This window comes from Amblyomma americanum, chromosome 6 (assembly GCF_052857255.1).
Source record: "Amblyomma americanum isolate KBUSLIRL-KWMA chromosome 6, ASM5285725v1, whole genome shotgun sequence".
Classification (NCBI taxonomy): Eukaryota; Metazoa; Arthropoda; class Arachnida; order Ixodida; family Ixodidae; genus Amblyomma; species Amblyomma americanum.
This window is the reverse complement of record NC_135502.1, coordinates 53,682,378-53,703,902: the sequence shown is the minus strand read 5'-3', so window position 1 is coordinate 53,703,902 and position 21,525 is coordinate 53,682,378. Positions and strand designations below refer to the sequence as shown.

General features: G+C 45.8%; 1 protein-coding gene across 2 annotated transcripts in view; it reads right to left on the bottom strand.

Moving 5' to 3' along the window:
- LOC144093463 (uncharacterized) overlaps positions 1-21,525 on the bottom strand; it is a 195,895-nt gene that overhangs the window by 129,809 nt on the left and 44,561 nt on the right. For both annotated transcript variants that reach the window (XM_077626864.1, XM_077626865.1), the window contains 2 exons: positions 19,335-19,509; positions 15,319-15,410 (listed from right to left, as the gene is read on the bottom strand). In XM_077626864.1, coding sequence (XP_077482990.1) covers positions 15,319-15,410; positions 19,335-19,509 — 267 coding nt within the window. The remainder of the gene's footprint in view (positions 1-15,318; positions 15,411-19,334; positions 19,510-21,525) is intronic.

Below are 21,525 nucleotides of genomic sequence, written 5' to 3'. Positions count from 1 at the left end.
AGTTACTTTGTCTTTGTCGTAAGCGTCGCGAGGTTTTTTTAATTTTGTTGTCTGTGCGAGGAACCCGAAAAACGGAAGTAATGAAAACAAAGTTGAATAAACGCGTAATAAAGAAAGAATTAAACTAAGCCGAAAGCTAACATTCAAGCCCCACGATGTTTTCATTGCCCTCAGCTTCGTCCATTGAACCTAAGCAAGCAGAAGTAGAGAACAGAAATGGAGTTCGGGCCCCGTTTGTGAACAAAAAAGCAAGAAACCTTTGATCCTGGATGGCGGCGCCAAAGCTTTAAGAGCCACTCCGAGCAGTTTAAGTGCTTGCGAGAACTCAGCGGGGCTGTATAGCGCGTGAAAGCCACTGATCGGAGTTAATGGCCACTCCGTTTTCGCCTATACGCTGTAGTTGTCTTTTACTCAATGGACAAGTTTTTAAATGTGGTGGTTTTTGGAGCTGCAAGTTTTGCCTTCGTTTCTAAAAAAAAGATAACAAATTGGGGCGCATCGTGTACTATAGCACGGAAATTACTCCGCCGTCTTGCATCTTCTGTGTTTGGGAGAGGAAGGGGGGGGGGGGGGGCGTGATGTGCTTCGGACTGACTGTTCTTTACTTGTCGATGAATGATTGGAGTACTGGTAGCAACAATGCTAAATACCTTCATTGAACACATGTAGTGGCAATACAATAGGAGTAACTCAACAACGCGAGAGAAGCATAGAACTAACCTGTAAATTTGGTTCATGAGGAGTCCCGTAAGTGATCGTAGATAATATTGACGCGTTTGTTCCAATCTTCCTTTTCCGACTAGGTTCTGACCCTTTCCGTCCCAACTTCTCGGGACATTACTGAAAATCTAGAGCACTGCCACTTCGCCTGCCGTCTTGTCCTCTCCACTCCCTTCACCGCTTTTCTTCACCTCTTCCCATCACCCCTTTCCTTGACCCCTCCCCTGGGATGCACGTTGACCTGCTCGCCCAAGTCAACCAGGGGCATGATGCACGGAGCGCTTGTTGCGCGCTGTCCAGTGACGTGATTCTCTCTCTCCTATTCATAAACACCTAGTTGTAATGTTTTTTTCCCCCGTAATTCTTCAGGACTAACGCCAGAACAACAGACGCTCACCAATGACAAAGCAACAAAAAATGCTTCGGAAGAGACTTGGTAAAATTGGTAAGTTGTGACAAGCTTATTACTAAAGTCTAAACTTAAAAACTTAATAATTAGGCTACACTGACTGGTGTCATGACCCTTGTCCCCACCATCCACAATGTAAACAGCTCCCGGGACACACAAATTACCTTCTTGGCGTTCTAAACGAGTCTACAAGAAAGGGGCTCAACACGTCGCAAATTTTAACTCCTTGTCAGAGGCTATTAGAATGCTATGGCGCCCAGATATGGTACGAAGTTCCCGATGACATCAAACTGAAACATAATTTTTCGGTCTTATTTAAAAACATTTTTCTCGTCTGTCCAGAACTGTGGGACCAAACACGTTTGTGTTTGGTTTTGTACATTCGTAAACTTATTTTTCGTCTTGTCTCTTGCACTCACCGTTTTTTACAGCGATAGCTGTCAGCCGCCCGTCCCTGGCTTGCGCGTCGCCGTCGACGTAACCAGTGGTTGCGTTAATGACAACCACCCGCCGGTCACTAACGCACTCACCTTATATCACGGTCAACCTGAGTCACATGAGCCCACGTGTGACTCTGCTTGTAACAGCCGCCTGCCAGTGCAGGGGTGCATCACGTGACCACTACACCAGTGCGATATGAGGTCGCTGTATCTTTTCTACCTCAAAATATCCCCAAATCTAAACGTATATACAGCTATCGCTGAATCTCGCGTTACGTAGCCGTAACCGTCCTGTGAGTCTTTTTTTAGAATATTTCTGCGCTTTACATATTTGCAATGTCGGGATTGCAGTATTTAACGTCATTTTGTGCTTGTTGTTTTAATGTCTGTCATTTCTTTTGTAAATATCTTATATTTGGACCTTATACTATCCGAGCTGGCTGTGGGTCCAGTCAAGATTGTATTGATGCCACAAAATAAAAATGAGAGAGAGAGAGAGAGAGAGAGAGAGAGAGAGAGAGAGAGAGAGAGAGAGAGAGAGAGAGAGATAGCCTGTTAAGTTTTTGGAAGCAAAATTAGCGACGCCAACATAGATTTTTAAATAAGGATTAAGAAAGCTTCACGCTGATGTCAGTTGCAACCCTCAGGTGTGGAATACCCTCTCGCCGCGAGTAGCCTGTGAAAGCGGCCGAAGCGTTATAAGCAACTTGCAAATACCTCTACTGATAGGGATTAGATTTAACATCGCGAAGGTACCAACTACGACCAGCAAGTGCATTTCGAAGTGCGGAAACTTCTGGAAATTTCTGTTCGTAATCTGCGGACGGGCATGAAGCTTTGAGGGGCGTCCCTTAAATGAATTCTACTTTAAAATACGACACAACACACATAAACACGTACACAATGTCACCCGAATTCGCAAGCTCTTTTCATGAAGCCATGCACAAGAAATTAGTGAACACGAGCCGCCAAGTGAAGGGCTCCTAAGCTCAGTAAATAATTCATAATTTAATATTTTTTTCTCTATCGTTGTCCTGGTTTCTGTTTCAAAAGCCCAACAGTGGTTGCCACGTCACATATGAGTTACGGATACTTTGAAGTCACGGGACGCATTCAGAAATCGCAATGTAATAGCTGTTTCTTAATTTGCCATTACGGACCTGGGGGCAGACTGACGTGAACGTTGAAGATAATTAAAACGACAAGGGAGCAATTCCACTGCGGTTTTTACATTCCCAACATCACTCTAACGTTTTCTCAACGCATCTGTGACGTCATAGCCATAGTTCAGCGATTGGAATAAAAACCAAAACAGCTCGGGGGAAAGAAATTAATTTTTATATTGTCTACGGGAACAGGTTAATTACACGCAGAGCCGCCGCGGTGGCTCAGTGGTTACGGTGCTCGGCTGCTGGCCCGAAAGACGCGGGTTCGATCCCGGCCAAGGCGGTCGAATTTCGATGGAAGCGAAATTATAGAGGCCCGTGTACTGTGCGATGTCAGTGCACGTTAAAGAGCCCCAGGTGGTCGAAATCTCCGGAGCCCTCCACTACGGCGTCCCTCATAGCCTGAGTTGCTTTGGGACGTAGGACCCCATAAACCATAAACCGAAATTACACGCAGTCACGCATGATTTCAATGTCTGACGCATCATTTCAAAGAAAAATATGTAACTAAAATTTGGTGTCTCTGCTTCATTAGTGGAGTCTTTCTGGAGAGATTTCTGCTGCCGGATTTGGTCGAACAGGCAGACATACAAAAACGCGTACTAGACACGATAATTAAAACATTCCGAAACTGGTCGCTTTGTTAGATTACAACCGCCCACGACCAATGGCTTAAACCAAGTTAACGATCCACTCGCAGCAGCCCTGTCCTCGACCGAATGACGTCGTTTCGAAAACTAAATAAAAAAACAAACTCTCACTTGTGTGAAAAGCGTGATTTTTGAGGATAACTAGGCCAAAATCTTGGGACGTTCACGCGAAAACCTAAGAGGTTGGCACACATGGTCTTTAAGTTCCCGAAAAAAGACGTCACTTTCAGACGCAGCTCAGAGTCGCACGCCTCATTAGTAGCAACGTAGGGACTGGGGAGATTTCCGGCTTCACTCGCACGCTGCCGACTGAGTTTCCAAACTTTTCACTGTGGCTAAAGTGCGGTATGTAGAAAGCGAGTATAAATGGCGATTCGTACTCAAATAATCCAGCGCGAAAAACACAGACTCGGAGAGGTGAGTACAAACACGTCTCTACTCTTTGAGTCCGTGTTTTTGGCGCTGGTTTATTTGCGCATCTGTCCTTTCCAACTAGCCCCGTTCGCCGTTCTTTTTGTGAATTGTGATGGCAAAGTCGCCTCTTTTCTTTTTGACCAGCTCTAATGACTTTCGCTGACGTGACAGATGGCCGTGACAAGGTAGAAAACAACCACAACAAAAATTTGAACCAAAGCACGCAATAGTCTTCATACATGGCTTGAAGCTCGAAAAATGCAAACTGGAATATACCGCCCAACGACGCATTTCTATACCAAAGGCCTAGAAAATAGATACACCAGAGATGTGGCAAGAAGTTGGCGGTACGGGTGAAATACTATATGCAGTGTTTGAGCCGCCGCGGTGGCTCAGTGGTTACGGTGCTCGGCTGCTGACCGGAAAGACGCGGGTTCGATCTCGGTCGCGGCGGTCGAATTTCGATGGAGGCGAAATTCTAGAGGCCCGTGTACTGTGCGACGTTAGTGCACGTTAAAGAACCCCAGGTGGTCGAAATTTCCGGAGCCCTCCACTATGGCGCCCCTCATAGCCTGAGTTGCTTTGGGACGTAAAACCCCATAAACCAAACCAACTTTATAAACCAAGCCTATATGCAGTGTTATCACTTTGATATTAATATTCCCCTTCTAAAACCAACGATAGCTAGCCGATACTGCTATTAACTGTTGAAATAGTCTTAAAATCGACATGAAATGAAGTATAACTAATTAAAAAGAAAAGAAATTGTCATTACAAGACAAGAAGAATGCTTCTTGTACGAACGAAAAATAATGAATGCTGTAAATTTATGATACCATAAAAATAATCACAGAAGTCGACAGCTGTCTATGTCGGCAACCAAAGGTGACCTTCAGACGCCCTTGCTTTTATAGACTGACAGGCGCTCTAATGCATCTTAGTAGAGCAAATAGTTCAAACAGTGAAAAAATAATTCTTTAAGTTCACTGAGCGTAGTTATTGTTTTTAACGTATTCTAGAATACGTACGTGTACGTTAAAAGTGTCCTAGACATAAGCTCAACTTTAGGCGCTTTTGAAAATAAAGAAAAAGGGCTGTTTGCTCTAGGCAAGCGTGGGGCCCTACATGATGTGTAGTTTCTCCAGTCGTTCTTGGTCGGTAAACATGCGTTATAAAGCAAAAGGCGCGGCGATGTGTCGCTAGTACAGGCAAAATGAAATCCGAGTATTACACAGCACAGCCTTATCTCAGTCGAACATACACGTTTTTTAGCACTGAGCGGCCCACTGCGTCTGGAGATGTCATTTCCACGAAAAGCAGGAAAGACGATGAAAAGCACGCCTTTTGATCGTAAAGTTTTCAAGTACTGCGTGTGGAACAGTATTTTATTTTATGCTTCCGTGTGTCAGCAAAGCAATGATATACGTTCGTACGTGCATCGGTAGTTTACAACACTCTAAAGACGAATACGCATATATGGGCGTAAAAAAAGAGTAATCTCTCCTCTAGAGCAGATCCCTTTATAAAAGGGAGTGCGCTAGAGGGCAGTTAACTCCCTTTTTACTCCTTTCTGTTTGAAGTGAAGACCAGCGCAGCAGGCAAAGCGTGTCCACCAGGACAGACAGACGTTAAGCACGACACCTTGCCCACGCCCACCGCGACTTCCGTTATGAAGGCGTCGTTTTGTCTTTAATTGTGATGCGTTGCGCGTGCTCTGGAATGAGTGCAATGCCTTGAATTAACTCGAATCTTGATTGCACAAAATTTGTGGCTAGTGAATATTCCATAATGAAAGCTTGCCTCGATACGTCCTCGATAAGTAACCTAACCTAACCTACACGTATTTCTTTACTCTTAGGGCCAAAATAGAGCTTTTAGACGAGGGCTGTTGAAAACGCAGCGGGGTACAGAAGTCCTAAATCCAAGAAGCAACCAGTGTGAACAAAGTAGGAAAAGATCCAACGCGATAACGAAACAAGGATATTACAGACTGGTCTTTGTAGCCACCGAAAAATTAGAGCAGGACAACTTGGTATGGGTAAGCGACGCGGGACAGAAAGGAGAATAAGCTGAGAAAACATGGTCATAGAATAACGCCCGTTACTTTCTTAAAAAATAAGCGCTACGTGAAAAAGGAATGCATCGATTATTGCGTCTTTTCTAGATGACAATGGATTCCACTCGCTTACTAACAATAAGTTTTTGTAGCAGAAAACGGCAGAAATTTAGGTGGGCGGATGATATTTAGAAGATTACGAGGATAGGGTGGCCGCAGTTGGCACAAGACAGGATTAATCGGAGAGATATGGTAAAGACACGTGCCCTGATGTGTGCATAGTCAGGCTGATGATAATGATTACGACTAACAGTACAATATTTGAAGTTTTTCTTAATTTTATGTTTTTCATCCAATAAAAGGCAGACTATACTTACTGCACGTGATAAATGAGATTTGAGGTACGAAGCGCCGGTCCTTGTTCATATCATTCAATTTACTCCAATTATCCAATCGCGCCACGATTTTCACACGCAGGTTTTCATCCAAGTGAATAATTCCATCATCATTCATCAGAACCTAGCGATAGGGCTACTCACTCTTTACTTTTTTTCTTGCCTTGTTTTTGACAAACCTGTTATTTATATAATTCGTAGCCCCACCGTAGAGTTCAGGTATTTCATCCCTTATCTACCGAGATTATTTTACAGCAGTCGACTGCCCTCAAGGCATACAAGGCACTCTTTGCCTACTTGAGAACGACTGGATTGAGTGACAAATTGTGACAGCGTTGTGCGTGTGTGTGTTATGCCTTTTCTCCTTCTCTCTCCCTCCTTTTAGTCCCCTAATTCCTCTTCCCCAGTGCAGGGTAGCCAACCGGAACCCCTTTCTGATTAACATCCCTGCCTTTCCCTCCTCCTCTTTATCTATCTATCTCGTTGCTTCTTTTTTTTCTTCGCCTAATTTTTTGCTAGAAGGCATTCCATGCTTTAAAGGAAGCTCTAATAAAAGCGATCAAGCGTTTGTTCCCACAATTGACGAAGCTTTCTGGACTTGCCAACGAAGGACACCACGCTTCAGTAGCTGCAGTCGCCTGGGCTCACACGCACCCTGTGAAATCATATACTGAAAGTAAAAAAAATACCGAAGTCGCGAAGGAAGGGCAATTTTTTGCGGCGAGAGCTGTTAATGCCTCGTTTCCCGAGATCACGGCGTAGGGCGGCGGCGCCCGCAGAGAGGACAGGAGCACGAAACAGGCGAAAAAGTGGGGCAAGTGCAGCCTATTCTTCGGCGCGAAGCGCCTGAGAGCGCGAGATTTTCCACCTTTCTATTTACCAACGCGTAGCGAATCGATGTGATGGCGTGACGTGCTAGAAAAAAAAGACTTTGGGGACGTTTAATTACCATTACCTGTGAGAATGCAATAGCATAAGATCCTCGCTGTGAGCTACCATGCACTACCACGCTTACCACACAAAGGAAGAGGGGGGTTTCTTTCCGTGTTCTTTCCACCTGCCAAGTTGCCAATTTCCACCTTGCAGGTGACAAGGAGTGACACGGGCTATGGGTGCGGGGACATGGACCTCTTGTGACATCGCTAATAATAAACCGCTTGAGCATTAAATCCCTTGGGTGACCCTGCTTCAGAGGTCACAGAGCTATCGGGCCCTGAAGACGCGCAAGGTTTGCGACGGGCGTGAGATTGCAAACGGAAGTGCCGAGCCTGCGAAGATTGAGCTCCTCCCGCAGAAGCAGCAGCAAGATAGAGAGTGCGAAGACAGGATCTACCAGTACGTTCCATCGACATCGAGGCAAACCAACATAAATACCCAGCAGTACGTGCCTCCGGACCTGAGGCAAGACAGATTGAGCGGCGGCAAGATCTGGCTTCATGTGCTGCAGTAAATGAAGCACAAAGATTGAGCAGCGCGTGCCACCTGAATGGAGGCGAGGAGGTGAGAGAGGGAAGCAAAAGCCAAAGGAGCAACTAAGGCCTCCACTAGGCAATTCAGGGAAAGCCCATTTGGAGATGGTTTCTATATCTACTGCCACTGAAGTTCACGTTAGGGGGGACAACCGTCCAGTGAGTCTTTTCGTTGTTTTCTTCATCGCAATGTAATCGCAGCGTTAGCTGTGATGGAATATGCGTCAGAGAGAAGGAGAGGGCACTTTTATTTGCAGCATACCCCAAAGGCATCGACAACGATGTGCGGTGCCCGGCTTACTAAATCCGCAGAGCTTCTCAATAATACCTAGAGGGAAAGCTGGCACTACCGACTGTGCCAATTTTCTTAAAGATCACTTCATCCTCCGCGCTAATGCCGGGAAGGCGTGGTTTCTTATTTGACTTGGCTAGAGTTGGGCCGGAAACGTGAATCAGCAGCTGCGGGGCGCAGATGAAATTATTTTAATAGTTTTAATAGTACGTTTATTTCTTCAATAAATTTAACCAAGTGCTAGGCTTATATAAAAGCTTTGACAGCATTTCTTTAGAGGTTTGACTCGATAAATGTCACATTGTTACAACTTAATCCACGTTTCATACACGACAATAGCCAAGCCAAATACGAAACTTCATCTTCCCGGTATTCCTGTGCCTCTTCATGGTGAATGAAGCGCAGCGCCACCTGTGTTCCCTCTAAGCAATATTAGGAAACTGACTAACGGCAGCGTCTCATCTAATGGATTAGAGCCAAGCCAAGCCAAGCGCTCCATCTGGAGGGAGGGGCACAGGGAAGCCGAGCTGAATGGCCACGAGACAGAAAAAGACTCGATGTGCGAAGAGGGTATGCGTGGCTCGGGGCAGTTTGGGCATGAGGGTAAGAACTGTTACCCTCATGCCCCTCCTCATGTGAGAAGTCGGGACGAGTTAGAAAGGTATTAGAGTGGACTTCTGCGGCAATGTGAAGTGACACGAGACGACTTGATACTCCACACACCACTTCGTTACCTGTCCTCCTTTTCAAAACATTGTGACAATCGATTTTAGCGTCTGCCAGTGAATATCAGCTGAAGTAATAGTACACACTCGAAGCAGGATGAAAACACTGAAGTTATGGCGGCTGCTTCAATTGAGACATCGCTTAAGGACGGCAAATTATGATGAATATAAAAGGAACTCGCAAGCTGGAAGAAAACGCATCCGTCTCCTTTAAGAGCACGCCATTCACAAGTCAGTTTGGGTGGCTTAAGGAATAAAAAAAAGAACAAAGTTGACCGAAATTCTCGCCGTGGCTTCTCGTGCCTACCACGGCGTCAGAAGCACGTCTTCCGGTATCTGAGAAGTGTCTGGATTCTACGTTTATGCTAACGAGGAAGAAAGTTTCATTTTTCAAGTAAAACGGACATACGCGCCGAGATGGAGCACTTGAGTGCGACGCATGACGCGCCAATAACTCAATCTATTCTGATTTTCAGAACTGGAGCTTAAAAATTTCTATATTACCTGCAGTTTGATGCACACTTGAAAAGAACATTTCATTTCTATTCAAGTCAATTCAACGTAAATACTTGTGCTAGTTTATTCAGAGGAACCTTGCGTCAAGAAGTCATCAATAAAAAAAGCTGGTCTGCGAGCCTTCTGCTCCAGTACAAGCTGCATTCAAATCTGCGACACTATTAAGTTGTCCCTCTGAGTGTACTTCAAACCTTTTCTTTTTGTCATGACTTATTCATTTGCATGTTGTACAGTAAGATTTCAGGTCATTTTGCGTCCGACCGTAAGTCTCCCGGCCATGCGATGGCGCTCCTATCGCTCTTCTGGAGCTGTAAGTGCTTTAAGTGGTAAGAGGGATAGAGATTTTGTTTCAAGTAGCACGCTCCACGATAAAGGGAATCATGGAGGGCAGTCCTTCTTTATATTTAAAGCCTCCAGATTGCCAAGAGCGACAAGGTGAGTGGTGCGGACTCGGAGCCTTTGAGAAGCGGTCTGCACGTGTAGATATATGAATGCTTAGCCTGGTATAAATTATTAATCTAAATCCTACGATTCTATATCGTATTCAGCTCTTTCCTAACGTGAACGTGTCCGCAGATGTTTCAGGAATTTTGAGATGTTGGATAAGGCGAGGGATCAATATCAGGCTTGAAACCCTATAGCTTCTTTTTCCTCCTCCGTTGGCGAAAATGATTTGGATGGTTAAGGTTTCTTACAGAAATCCACCCTTCGAATCATTTCTTTTTTCAGTACTGCTTCTCGAGTTTGCGTGAATCAATGAATGCTTTCTGCATGCTACGCAGAGTAAGTTGGAACCACCGCGCTGAAAAACAAGTTTTTAAAGGTAAAAAAAAGGGAACTCCGAAGATTCCTTCATTTTTCGGTGTGTACATTCGACCTGCGGCATAAATTACCGAAAAAAATGCAAGCGTCTTTTATTGATGAGCTCTGGCAGCACTCCATATTGAGGCTTATGTGTCCAAATATTTGGATCGTGGGAGATTTATATCCACGCGGTGGAATTAATGCACGCGTGGAGCGCCGGAGAGATTCATTGTGTAGGAGGACTGTGTCTTCAGTGGAAAGAGACAGAGAAAAACATTTCATATGAGCGAAAGTAAGGAGGGAGGCCCCCATGGTCCAGGTCTGTGCTAGACAGGACGGCTTCCCACTGGGACGGGGAGCGGTGGGTTATGGAGGGTACTAAGGGAGGATTGAGGAATTCCCATTTGGAATGATGGAGCGCTGGATCTGTGAAAAAGTTTATTTTGCGTGGTAGCGTGTTGAATAAAGCGTCTGCCTAAGCGCAAGATGAGTGGAAAGCTTCAGCATAGCTAACCGGCGTGTCAGTTCTTTTGTGTTGTCCATTATCAAGATGGGCTTCCATGGAACTACGCAGAGGGCTCCACGCACAGTGTGCAGAGATGGCGGTAGAGCACAGTCAGTTTTTCAGGACAACTGGATATGCGGTCTGAGTACTCTTATGTACGTAGTATGTCCCTCCTTTAATAAGTTTTAACTCATTAAACTTGACCTCTACATGCCTCAATTTTTGGTTTCTACACTACAATCACGTCCAACATCATCGCTACCACTTTGATGTACGGGAACAACCTTCTGATTTATCGTTACGACGTTTTCCGTGGAAATCGCGATGAAGAACCCAATCCACGAACACTCGAGTGAGGACATTCGTTACGGAACTCCAACCGGAATTTCTCAATTTTAAAGCGTCGTTCGCAATTTCACCGACACATATCGTATCTTGCTATGACCTACGCTGCGAAGGATATTACGAATTCCGGCCTCACTTACGTGTGGCAGGTTGACGTAACGTATGGGGAATTTCGTTGTCTTGCGCAAGAATTCGAAAAACACCCCGGAATGCGACCGAAGCCATAGCAGAAGGGGGGGGGGGGGGGGGGGGGGGGCAGAGAACAGAATGTCCGGCGCGCGCACACGAAAAGCAAAATGTAGCACTCCTGCGGCGGGAAAGTCTGTGGGCAGACAAAAAAGCGATGATAGACAGACAGCGGACCTGCTGACTTTCTCTTGATTTTATCTTTTATGCACCCGTCTGGTTGCTTTCTTATCAAGAAAAGAATTTCTCCATGCATGGCATTTAAGCGCGCAGGCCATAGACACAAGCACAGTCACCTCAAGAAACAAGTGTTTCTGACAGTGACGTGAGACAGAAACAGGCCTGAAAAAGCGTGAACACTAGGAAGAAATAAAGATAAAAAGGTTGGCTTATCGTGAATCTTCTCGTCTCTAGGCAGGTGCGCCTGCAGTGCGCAAGCGTATGATAAGTCGAGATACCATGGTCCCGAGCACTAGTGTGTTCGAGAAGTCCAAGCATTCCCTGGACTATACTTAAGGCAAACTTCGAACCACGTATTTCCTAAACTGCACCTAGGTCTAGTTCCTGTATTGTTTAGATTGCAGCGTGCCCTAGAACGTGCACGCATTAGACCACATAGGCGGAAACTGGGCCGCAATATAGGGCGTGCATTAGATTATGACACAATATATAGGCGTGCATTCTCTATAATGCGGCATTCCCTAGACGACGGCATACGATAGACGACGCACGACGAAGACCATGCCCTAGACACAACTTAGAACGCGCACGTCCTCGACAGTGCCGCCGTCTAGGGGGCACAATCTTTAGAGTGTGGAATGTCCTAGACCATGGAACACTTAGACCACGTATGACGGCGATCATGTCCTAGGAACATCTTAGGGGGCGCATGCCTTAGACTGTGCGCAATATAGGGTGGGCATTCTCTACAATGCGACAAGGCCTGGACGACGCACAGCCTGGATCGTGCTCTTGACACATCTTAGACCATGCATGTCCTAGACTGTGCCGCAGTAGAACTTTCTGACGGGCTAGTTGGTACATCTCTATTAAACAGCGTGCGCTAACAGGACGTACACAGGAAACATGTAGACAGAAGAAAGAAGCGCAACTTCCAACTTTAATGACAGGAAAGGATGCAGAGTTTACGTGGGCCAAAGAGGAAAATGTTTTAATGAGCGCGCCCGAAAGCACAATGTGACCTTGAATAGCAAGACGGGAGGTAACCTTCCTATACACTGCAGTCAATGTAAAGATTGCCGTCCCAAGTTCCACGAAACAAGGTTCCTAGCCAAGGCACCGGACAAGACTGAAAGAGAAGTCATTGAGGCCTTTTACATTGACCAAAGAAAAGACAAGTGCATTAGCACGCCTTCTATTCTTCTTTCTAGAAAGGAACTATCCTTTTTAGATGGTTTCGTCTAGGTTCTTTTCTTATGTTTTTTAGCAGTATTCTCTTACTCTGCATTCCCCTATGTTGTTCCGTTTTTACTGTTTTTTATGCGCCTTGTACACGCCGCTTTATGTGCCTTTTTAAGTTTCTTCTTTTACATATGCTTCGTGTTGTTCCTTACGTTTTCTCTGCTCATGTTTTTTACACTTCATATCAACCGTTATCACTCTTTAGTCACCTGTTGTTACATTCAGCTTTTCGGTCTGCATGGTGAGCTTTGTTACGCCACGTGTTTTTGTTTTGTTTTTGTTTTTTTTTTGTTTGCCGATGTTTGAAGTTGTTTGCCTCTGTCATTCATTTCGCACACCCTCACCCCAGCAGATATAAAAGAGCGTCTGGCATCCTTTCCTGTCATTAAAGTTGGAAGTTGCGCTTCTTTCCTGTCTCCAAGTTTCCTGTGTACGTCCTGTTAGCGCACGCTGTTTAATAGACTATGCCGCAGTCTTCCCTGGACTGCGCTTCTTTCTCACCCGTTTCCCACTTTCACATCCTTCATTCCTTCTTTGACGGCGCGGTTTGTGTGCTAATTAGCTCAGTGGAATATAGGCATGGCAACCAGATAGCGGTTCTATGATTAAATCAGGCAGCGGAGCCTCTGTCTCGTAGCAGCCGCCGGAACCGGGACTGGTAAATATTTCGCCGCTACTCTTTCATAAGAACATCCAGTCACTAAGAATGCATGCACGCGCTGGCAGTAAAACGAAACTGACAGCGCCGATGTTGCGCTTTGTTTAAAGACTGAGTCGAGATATTTTGATCTTCTTAGCGTCTCGGGTCACGTATACTGTGAAGATTAATCGGCTCATCTTCTTGAGGGCTCTTAAGACAACAATCGCGCAGGCTCCCTATCTTATTTAGCCTTTACTATGCTTGAGACTAATCCCAGGGTTCCCTGCTGAACTGAAAGCGCGCTCCTTTCTTGAGATCCCGCATAATTCTTTTTTTCTTAGCCTTCATGACCAAAAATCGATATTTAATTTTTTTGCAGAAATCGGATTAGGGCCTCTTCCGGGATCACCCGTGCATTAAAGCCGATATTCTAGAAAAAGACAGTTTCTTTTTTTATATAATGCGAGGAGAAACTTATTACGTAATGGACAAGAGGAACGAGGTCACGGCAGGGAAGAAGGGAACGTTTCAGCACTTCCATGTCTGAAATAATAGTGCATCGGTGTTACAGTGCGGGATTCGCTGCCTTAATGAAACGATTATAATTGCTTTTCGGTTAGTGGAGATAGCGCACTCAAGGTTATCTGCGAAGCAACATTTGTTGAACATTTATCTACGAGTCAAATGTGAGAACAAGTGTGCGATCATCTGGTTTATTTCTCGAAACTTAGGTAACGGAACCTTGTTCCACGAGATTCAATATTAAATTGCAAAGGAGACCACGATGACTTCGTCCATAGGTCTTTACTTGGCTTGGAGGCGTTACATAAAAGCTTCACGAGCTCAGTGCGTAAAAAAAAAAAAGATCTCGTTGCACTGCCAACCACTTTAGTATCAGACAGAAAAGTCACAGAATCAGTTTCGAACCAGAGAAGAAAGAATTTTTTTTTTATTCTGTAAGGGCGGTCCTTACGTCATGCCTCTCACATGGAAGTGCACGTGATCGGTACGTAGGTATCCCTCTACTAGCAACTGCTCTGTTTATGCTGGAATGTGGGACCGTTTTATAACAAAATCGACCGCCATCTACGGACGTCGTAGAATATTTTGCAGTCAGAAACCATGTCCCAATTTTGTTTTGTTTTTCTTACTTGTTTTCTCTACTCGCTAAAAATGTGTCTGTTTATGAGATAAAATTTCGTGTGCTCTCTTGTTCATTTTCATTTGGCTTATTATTTTTCGCGTTGACTTAAGATTCCCATGCAGTTGTGTGTCTTTCAATTTAAGCTACTTAGTTCTGATAGGCTTAGCTGCTGCTGCGAAAAACATATAAAATGAATCTGAAAAAGATCTACAATGTAAATATTCTTTTTTCTTTTTTTAACAGTCTGTTCTAAAAATTGCGATTCATTCATGATCGCGACTTCAATGTCCTAAACACCCACAGCAGTGATTGAGCGGTTATAACACACTACTAGAAAAGTTCGCCGACACGTTTCCAGGCCGCGTCGCGGCCGCATTTCAATGGGTGCTAGTGCGAGAATGCCAGGTTACTACAAATCTGGCATGCATCAACGAACGACAACTGGTTCAACTTAATTCTGAGTCCTACGGTATTGCGTCGCTCATAGCCCTGTTGTGGATTTGGGGCGTCGAATTACCTTAAAGTCTGACTCCATAGACACTTCTGCGTCCAACGCGCCGTGCGCGCCTGCGCGCTAAGCACGGCGCCCCTACGCGCAAAAAGAAAAGCGGCACACAACTCTAAGCGCACGGCGCAAATACGCGCCTGGTTGCGCGCGCGACCCGCTCCGCTCCGGAAGACATAGAAGCAGAGCGCCAATTGGTCGATGCTGGCGCACCGGAAATAGCACGCGTGCTGCCGCGAGTAGCGCGCGCGCCGAATATCTGGCACTGTCGGATCCGAGCGTCGTGGACGCGGTCGGCGCCGGCCGACGTGTCGCGCATGCGCAGACTTGCTCTGGCCGGCACGTGGGCGCCTAAACGCGCAGGACGCGCGCCGAAAAGGACCCATGGAGTTGGGCCTTAGTTCGTTCAGCACTGTACGCGCCATAATGGCATGTACCTACGTACGTACGAACATCGACAGCCCGCCGATGAATTCCGAAAACTTCGTCTCGGGAGAAAACGCAGGTGCACTCACCGCAATCCATGCCGTACCAGCGACCCTGGAACTCCATGCGGTCGCGGGCGTAGCTCTTCAGAGAAATACCGTCCCTGTCGGTACAGACGCAGCTGCAGAACGTAGAAAGAACGGACAACACCGCTGAAGAATCTCAGCACATCGCGCAACATTTACTTTATTTCGAGAACAGAGACAGTCGCTGGTAAGTATTGTAGAGCGTACGAGACGCTAGATCGTAGCTGAACCGGTATAACACACAGTCAGAGCTTGCTGGCTAGGTTGCAACCATTGCCTCGTCTATCTCGCTTCCTTCGTTTTTCACACTCCTCACACTCTAGTGTCGACAAGCGGCTTAAGCTTGAGTGAACCTTCCGGTTTTCTTTTGTTTTCTTTTTTGAAGCTGTACTTTCTCCTACAACGCATCACACGTTGCACGTGTAGGTCACAGACTTCTCTTAATATTTATTTGTATTAGCTCTAAGGTCGTGTCCGCAAATGTTCTTAGAGCTTTCGCACGAACTGTTGCTAGCTTTGTCTGTTTTAAGGCTTAAATGCCGTATGCTGTCTCGTTACCATGCGCTTTTCTTCTGACACTTGCACTCGGTGAAAACAGAGGCTTAGGCCGCCTAATTAGCCATTCTAAAGCGTGCCATGGGCTGAACCCAACAAGCGAATGAACCAAAAAGAGAGGCTGTCAGCTCTCCTCTAATTAGTCGTTATTATCAAATTTTTTTAGTATAATTATTTTAAGGGCGGTATTGGAGCGTGTAATCGAGCGAAGTCGCCTATAAGGCTGCTAGAAAATGGCAAGAAATTGTAGACTATGCCGTCAACGCGTGAGCCGGCCTCAACGCGAGAAAACAGAACCCTGAAAGGCAGCTCCGGGCCGATGCGCTCAGCTGTCTGTCTGTATCTTTCTTCTCGGTGAGCAGTATAGTGTGATCAAATAAATGTGAGGTCATACGGTCACTAAACCTGGGGTTCGACAGCGGCCACCGACGTATACCTTACTGTTCCACTTGCTGATTACAATCACGTTCAACGTAGCGTGTTGAAGCAAGGGGGCAGAAAAGTCAGAAGCGTCTCAGCTGCGCATCACAGGGCACGCGAGGCCGCGTTTTATTCTTTTATAATCGATGTAAATCGACGGTTTCAGCCGGGTAAATTTCCAACGCCCGACGTATTCGCTGCATCCGAGATCGCAAAGTAAAAAAAGAATCGAAAATTGCCACGTCTTTGACAGAAGGTTCTGTTTGGTTTATGGGAGCTTAACGTCCCAAAGCGACTGAGGCTATGAGGGACGCCGTAGTGAAGGATCCGGAAATTGCGACCGCCCAGGATTAGTTAATGTGCACTGACATCGCACAGTACACGGGCCTCTAGAATTTCACCTCCATCGAAATTCGACCGTCGCAGCCGGAATCGAACCCGCGTCTTTCGGATCAGCAGCTGAGCGCCATAACCACTGAGCCACCGCGGCGGCTCTTTCACAGAAGGACAATGATAATATAACATTTCTACTCCAATCGAAACGTACTTTATGCTTTTTGCCTTTATCAGTGACTCAAGCGACGCCATGGCCCCGCTGTTGATAGGCTTGAGCCAAAGAAAACCGAGTAGATAAAAGAGGTAAACATACAGAAGAGAATCTAAACATAATCATTACGGTATGCCTTATCCACTTGTAAGCATCCCATGCTCAGAGCCGCACTGCAACACGAGCACTTGTAGTTATTGTACAGCACGCAGGTTGTATTTATTAGAAAGAATCTAGCTGACAAATCTTGCCGAAGTTCAACCTTACATATATCGTAGATTGAACACTCCTCCATAATCCATGCAGTCTACTGAATACAGTGACTCCAAAAATTACATCATTAATAAAAAACTGGCATACTTTGGCAGGTCAGAAAGCCGTGAGCCCTAATTTCTTTTGTCCGTCAACCATAACGCACAGTGTTGTACCAAAAGTTATTGCGCAAACAAAGCTGGCCGCTTGCTGAAACCAAAAAGATTATAACAAGAGCAACGCGGCCCGTCTGACACTGTTTGAGCTCGGGCGCCGCAATCCAGCCGCGTCCCAAAGTCTCCTTCCCGGCCGGCGCCAGGCACATGTTCGAGCCGGTTGGCTCCGCACACCGTCGCGGATGATTAAAAACAAAGGGTGCAGTGTAACTTGTAAACTGGTCACGATTTGCGATTAAAATTAAGGTTACAGCGTAACCTCTAAACTGTTCAGAGCCGACGGTAAAATTGAACAGTACATCTCAACCTGCAAAATGTATGAGGCACAAAGTACCTTCCAGTAATACTTGTGCACAAATTTTACCCCGTTAGCTGCTGCCAAACCTTTCCTCAGTTTTGTGCCGCTGTCGTAGGCCGCAATACCACCGCCGGGCCTCCGCCGGCAAAACTGAACTTCCCACCAACGACCTAGCTTCTCCTCCCAGCAGCGCCTAGAACCTTCATTATACGAGACGAATGCCTCATATTTGCACTCTAATATATCATCTTAATATGCAGTCTGATATCCACGTTGTATAAATTCTAATGTTTTCATTTCTTCGCCATCATAAGTCAGCCAACGCTGGATCATTCGAGTCACAAACTCTTCACCGTCCTGTGATTTTTGAAAGTTTACTTATCTAGTCAACATCATCAGCCTAGCCACGCCCACTGCAAGACAAAGGCCTCTCCCATATTCCCAGTAACGGATACCAGAATTAGAGTGGATGGGTTGCTCCACTACATTATATAATAATCGAATGAGAGATATTTTCCACAGCTTGCAGCGTACGTATAATTTTCCGTCGTCGACATGACGTGCCGTAACCGAAATCGCAATGATCTAATCACTGAGACAAAAATCTCGGCTGGCTTATAATGCTGGCTTAAAATTCCTGTACGCATCCTTTACAGCGTTCTCCTTCACCAACAAGCCAAAACTTTGCATTACACCAAAACTGGCAAATAAAAAAACCAGGTTAGAACCCTGTTTCAAAATACTGATGACAACAGGAAAACCACGACGTCTCTAGAGATACAGGCGTTGGTCCGGTGCTGAGCGTCGCCAATGTTCTAGCTCTAGTGATTTCTCACAGACATTCATTATTTAAACAACAAAATAATTAAATACGGTGGATAAGTGCGTCCCCGAGTAAGGCCTTAATGATCGCCGAGACAATGGGGCTGATTGCATGCTACATTGTGTCAGCCATTGCGTCCGGTATAAAATCGCCCACAGTAGGCAAGCGCGGATACACGACTTGAATAGGGCATGTTTATGACTCGACTCTGAACATATGTGTTTCAGGTTTAGTTCGCAGAAACGATTCAAATAAAAGCAAAAGGCCATGGTTGCGTACTTTGTCCTGAGAAATTGATACCTAAATGTGACTGCAAATGATATGCAGAAAGTACGGGTGCAAATAGGGGCAAAAATGCTAATAAACGTAAGTGCTGCACTCGCTTTGGCTAAAGTAGAATGCGAAAGTATCGATCAATTTGCTTGTGAACGCTAACCGTAGCACAAATTATCTAACTTGGTCGACGAGTATTTGCTTTTCTTCCCTCTTGATTTCTTGACAACGCAGTCATCATTAAGAGGAAACATTGAGACTAGCAGACCCGCCAAACATAAAACATGTGGCCCAGCACTAGACGCACTGAACGCAATGTGGTCTATTAACGAACGAAGAGTAGTCTCTTAAATCGCCGGCTGTGAGTTCCTCTCTTTACCGAATGTGGATACAAGTTACGCCTCTGGTGTTAGTATTCTCGGTAGTCTTAAAGCAGCACTTCGAAGTCTTGGCAAGAACTTAGCAAATGGAAATCTTGGCAAGCACTAAGCAAAAGTTCATCATATATTCTCAGTACTTACAACAACGCAAAAACTTTGCCGCCTTCGTTCATGCCTGACGCATGGTCCGTTTACCGTCTGAGTGTCACGAAGATGAGTACGTGGTTCTTGAGGGAATTCTCATTCGAATGCAACGTATGGAGCTCAATATTCTTAACCAGCCCCAAGTGGATACCTTTCGGGTCGTCCGCACTGGACGCGCGCGAAGCTGCCATCCAGTTCACAGGCCACTCCGTCCAATCCCAGCACCGTGTGGCCCTTGCGACTGAAGTGGAGCGCCAGGGACCTCGTGCGCACCAGTTCCTTTTCGCAGGCGGTCAGATATCCCGATCCGTGGAGCGCGGCGTCGTCTGGAAAGACAGTCACACGGTTTATCGCAGGTGGTCTATCTTTTCGTCCACAGAAGATTTAAGCCGAACTGCATTGCAGGCAAGGCATAGCGCTTTTTACTACGGCTCACTGACACCACCACCGGGTGTTTGTCGTCTTCTGGCTTATAAACTTGCACTCCCCCCCCCCCCCCCTCCCCAATCTTGCCCGCTCGCGTTCTTAAAGCTGGGCAGCGCGCGTGGTCTCCCTGTCTTATTTCGAGGCATCAGTCTTCGCCATTGGCCACTTTTATTGGCTGTACAACGCTTTCAGCTTGCTTCGCCGATTTTGATGGTTTACGTACCGCAGCGTTCAGCGCATTATTTTCTTACTGCTGGGAAGCGCGCTCAGAGTCTCTCGCTGCTTCACACTTTTACGCGCCACAGCGTTCCCCCGCTATTCAGCAGCCTTAGTAAAAATTCGCTGTGTAGAACGAACGGATGAACACTACGATTTCAGACACAAAGCGCAAGAGGCTACCAGTTAGAAGGTAGTAGTGTCAGAAGCTGCGGGGATTGCGAAGTGTTAAATGGATTGTGGAAACAAAGCTGCTCGATCTTCTCTGCAGCTGTGTCGAATCACATTCGGAGATATGGCATAGATATTTACTGTACTAACAGTATAGACCTCATTCGGTGAAAACGCCGTGGTCTGTACGTCCTAAGCCTTCACCACCAATCCTCGCTCTCCAAAGAGCCTCCCCCGACCACAGTCTAAACAGGAATACGCCTTTATGAGAGTAAAAGAGTACGCTGGGGGGGGGGGGGGGGGGGGGGGGGGGGGGGTCCTCTAGCGCACTCCCTTTTATAAAAGGGAGTGCAGTAAACGACAGTTACTTTTTTTTACTCATTTATTTTTAGAGTGCAGAAGCCGCCCGCGCAGCAGCGCGAAGAAGGAGCGACGGCGTATTCAGATTCGAAGACGCAATGGGAAAGCTATTATTGTAAAAAGGAAATGTTAATTCAATCCACTAACGCAGATTTGTAGCATCCTATGTTATGATTGTGTATATATTTTTTTTTTCTGCTAGGTACCATGCAGACCGTAAGTTTAGCAGTTTTTAAGATAAGTTCTGCCTCATGTTCGATTTTAAGTTCGGTCACAAGTTCAGCCACATGTTCAAGTGCGCCACGGATTCCGGATGTTGTTCGCCCTAGTTTGCCGAGAGTTGGAGCTAAAATCACTTATTCTTAAAAGGAAAGCTTGCAGATTAATCTTAGCTACGCCATGATCGTGCGGCAAGGTTCTCCTGTAGGCATTAGGATACCTTCTGGTTGCGCTTCTCCTAACGAGGCTCCCATAGAGTTGTATATAAGGAAAGGACCCACTCTTTTACGCTATCATCTATGCTTGTAAATACATATGTGTTTCTATGATATCCAGAGAAGCATAGACCTGTACTGGTGAGATAAGCTCCCTCTGACGACAATGCATTACAGCGCTAGCTATATAAAGGAAGTTGGCCTGTTTCACGACGTTTGCCATCCGCACAGGTGCACAAGATACGCACATTTTAAGAGCAGCGGTAGACTGACATTTGAACAGATGCACAAGATAAGCACAGACGCACAGCAGAGATAGACTGACCTTTGCACAGATGAAAATACTGCAAGCCCTTCAGTGTCTTTCTAGGGGGGGGGGGGGGGGGGGGGGGGGAATGATGCGATGTAATCGAAATACAAAAAAGCTATGAAAGAGTTTTAAGGCACAGGTTTGATGACGTCAGTCTTCTATTTCACCATGAAGCCAATGCTACTTAATGCCGCCCAAGGTAAAGCACTCCAGTCACTCATGCTAAAAGGAAAAGTGGGATGTTGAAATACGTTAGTTCTGGCGGATAAAGAGGTTAGTGAATCAGAGTGACGATGCTTCTTTGACCGTGGCGCAGGAAATGGCTTAAATATTAATCTGGGCTCAATGGCAATCTGTTAGGTTTGAAAAGAAAAAAGTTAATCTGAGAATTTTCTTTCTTACCTGTAACGTTTGAATCCTGTTCG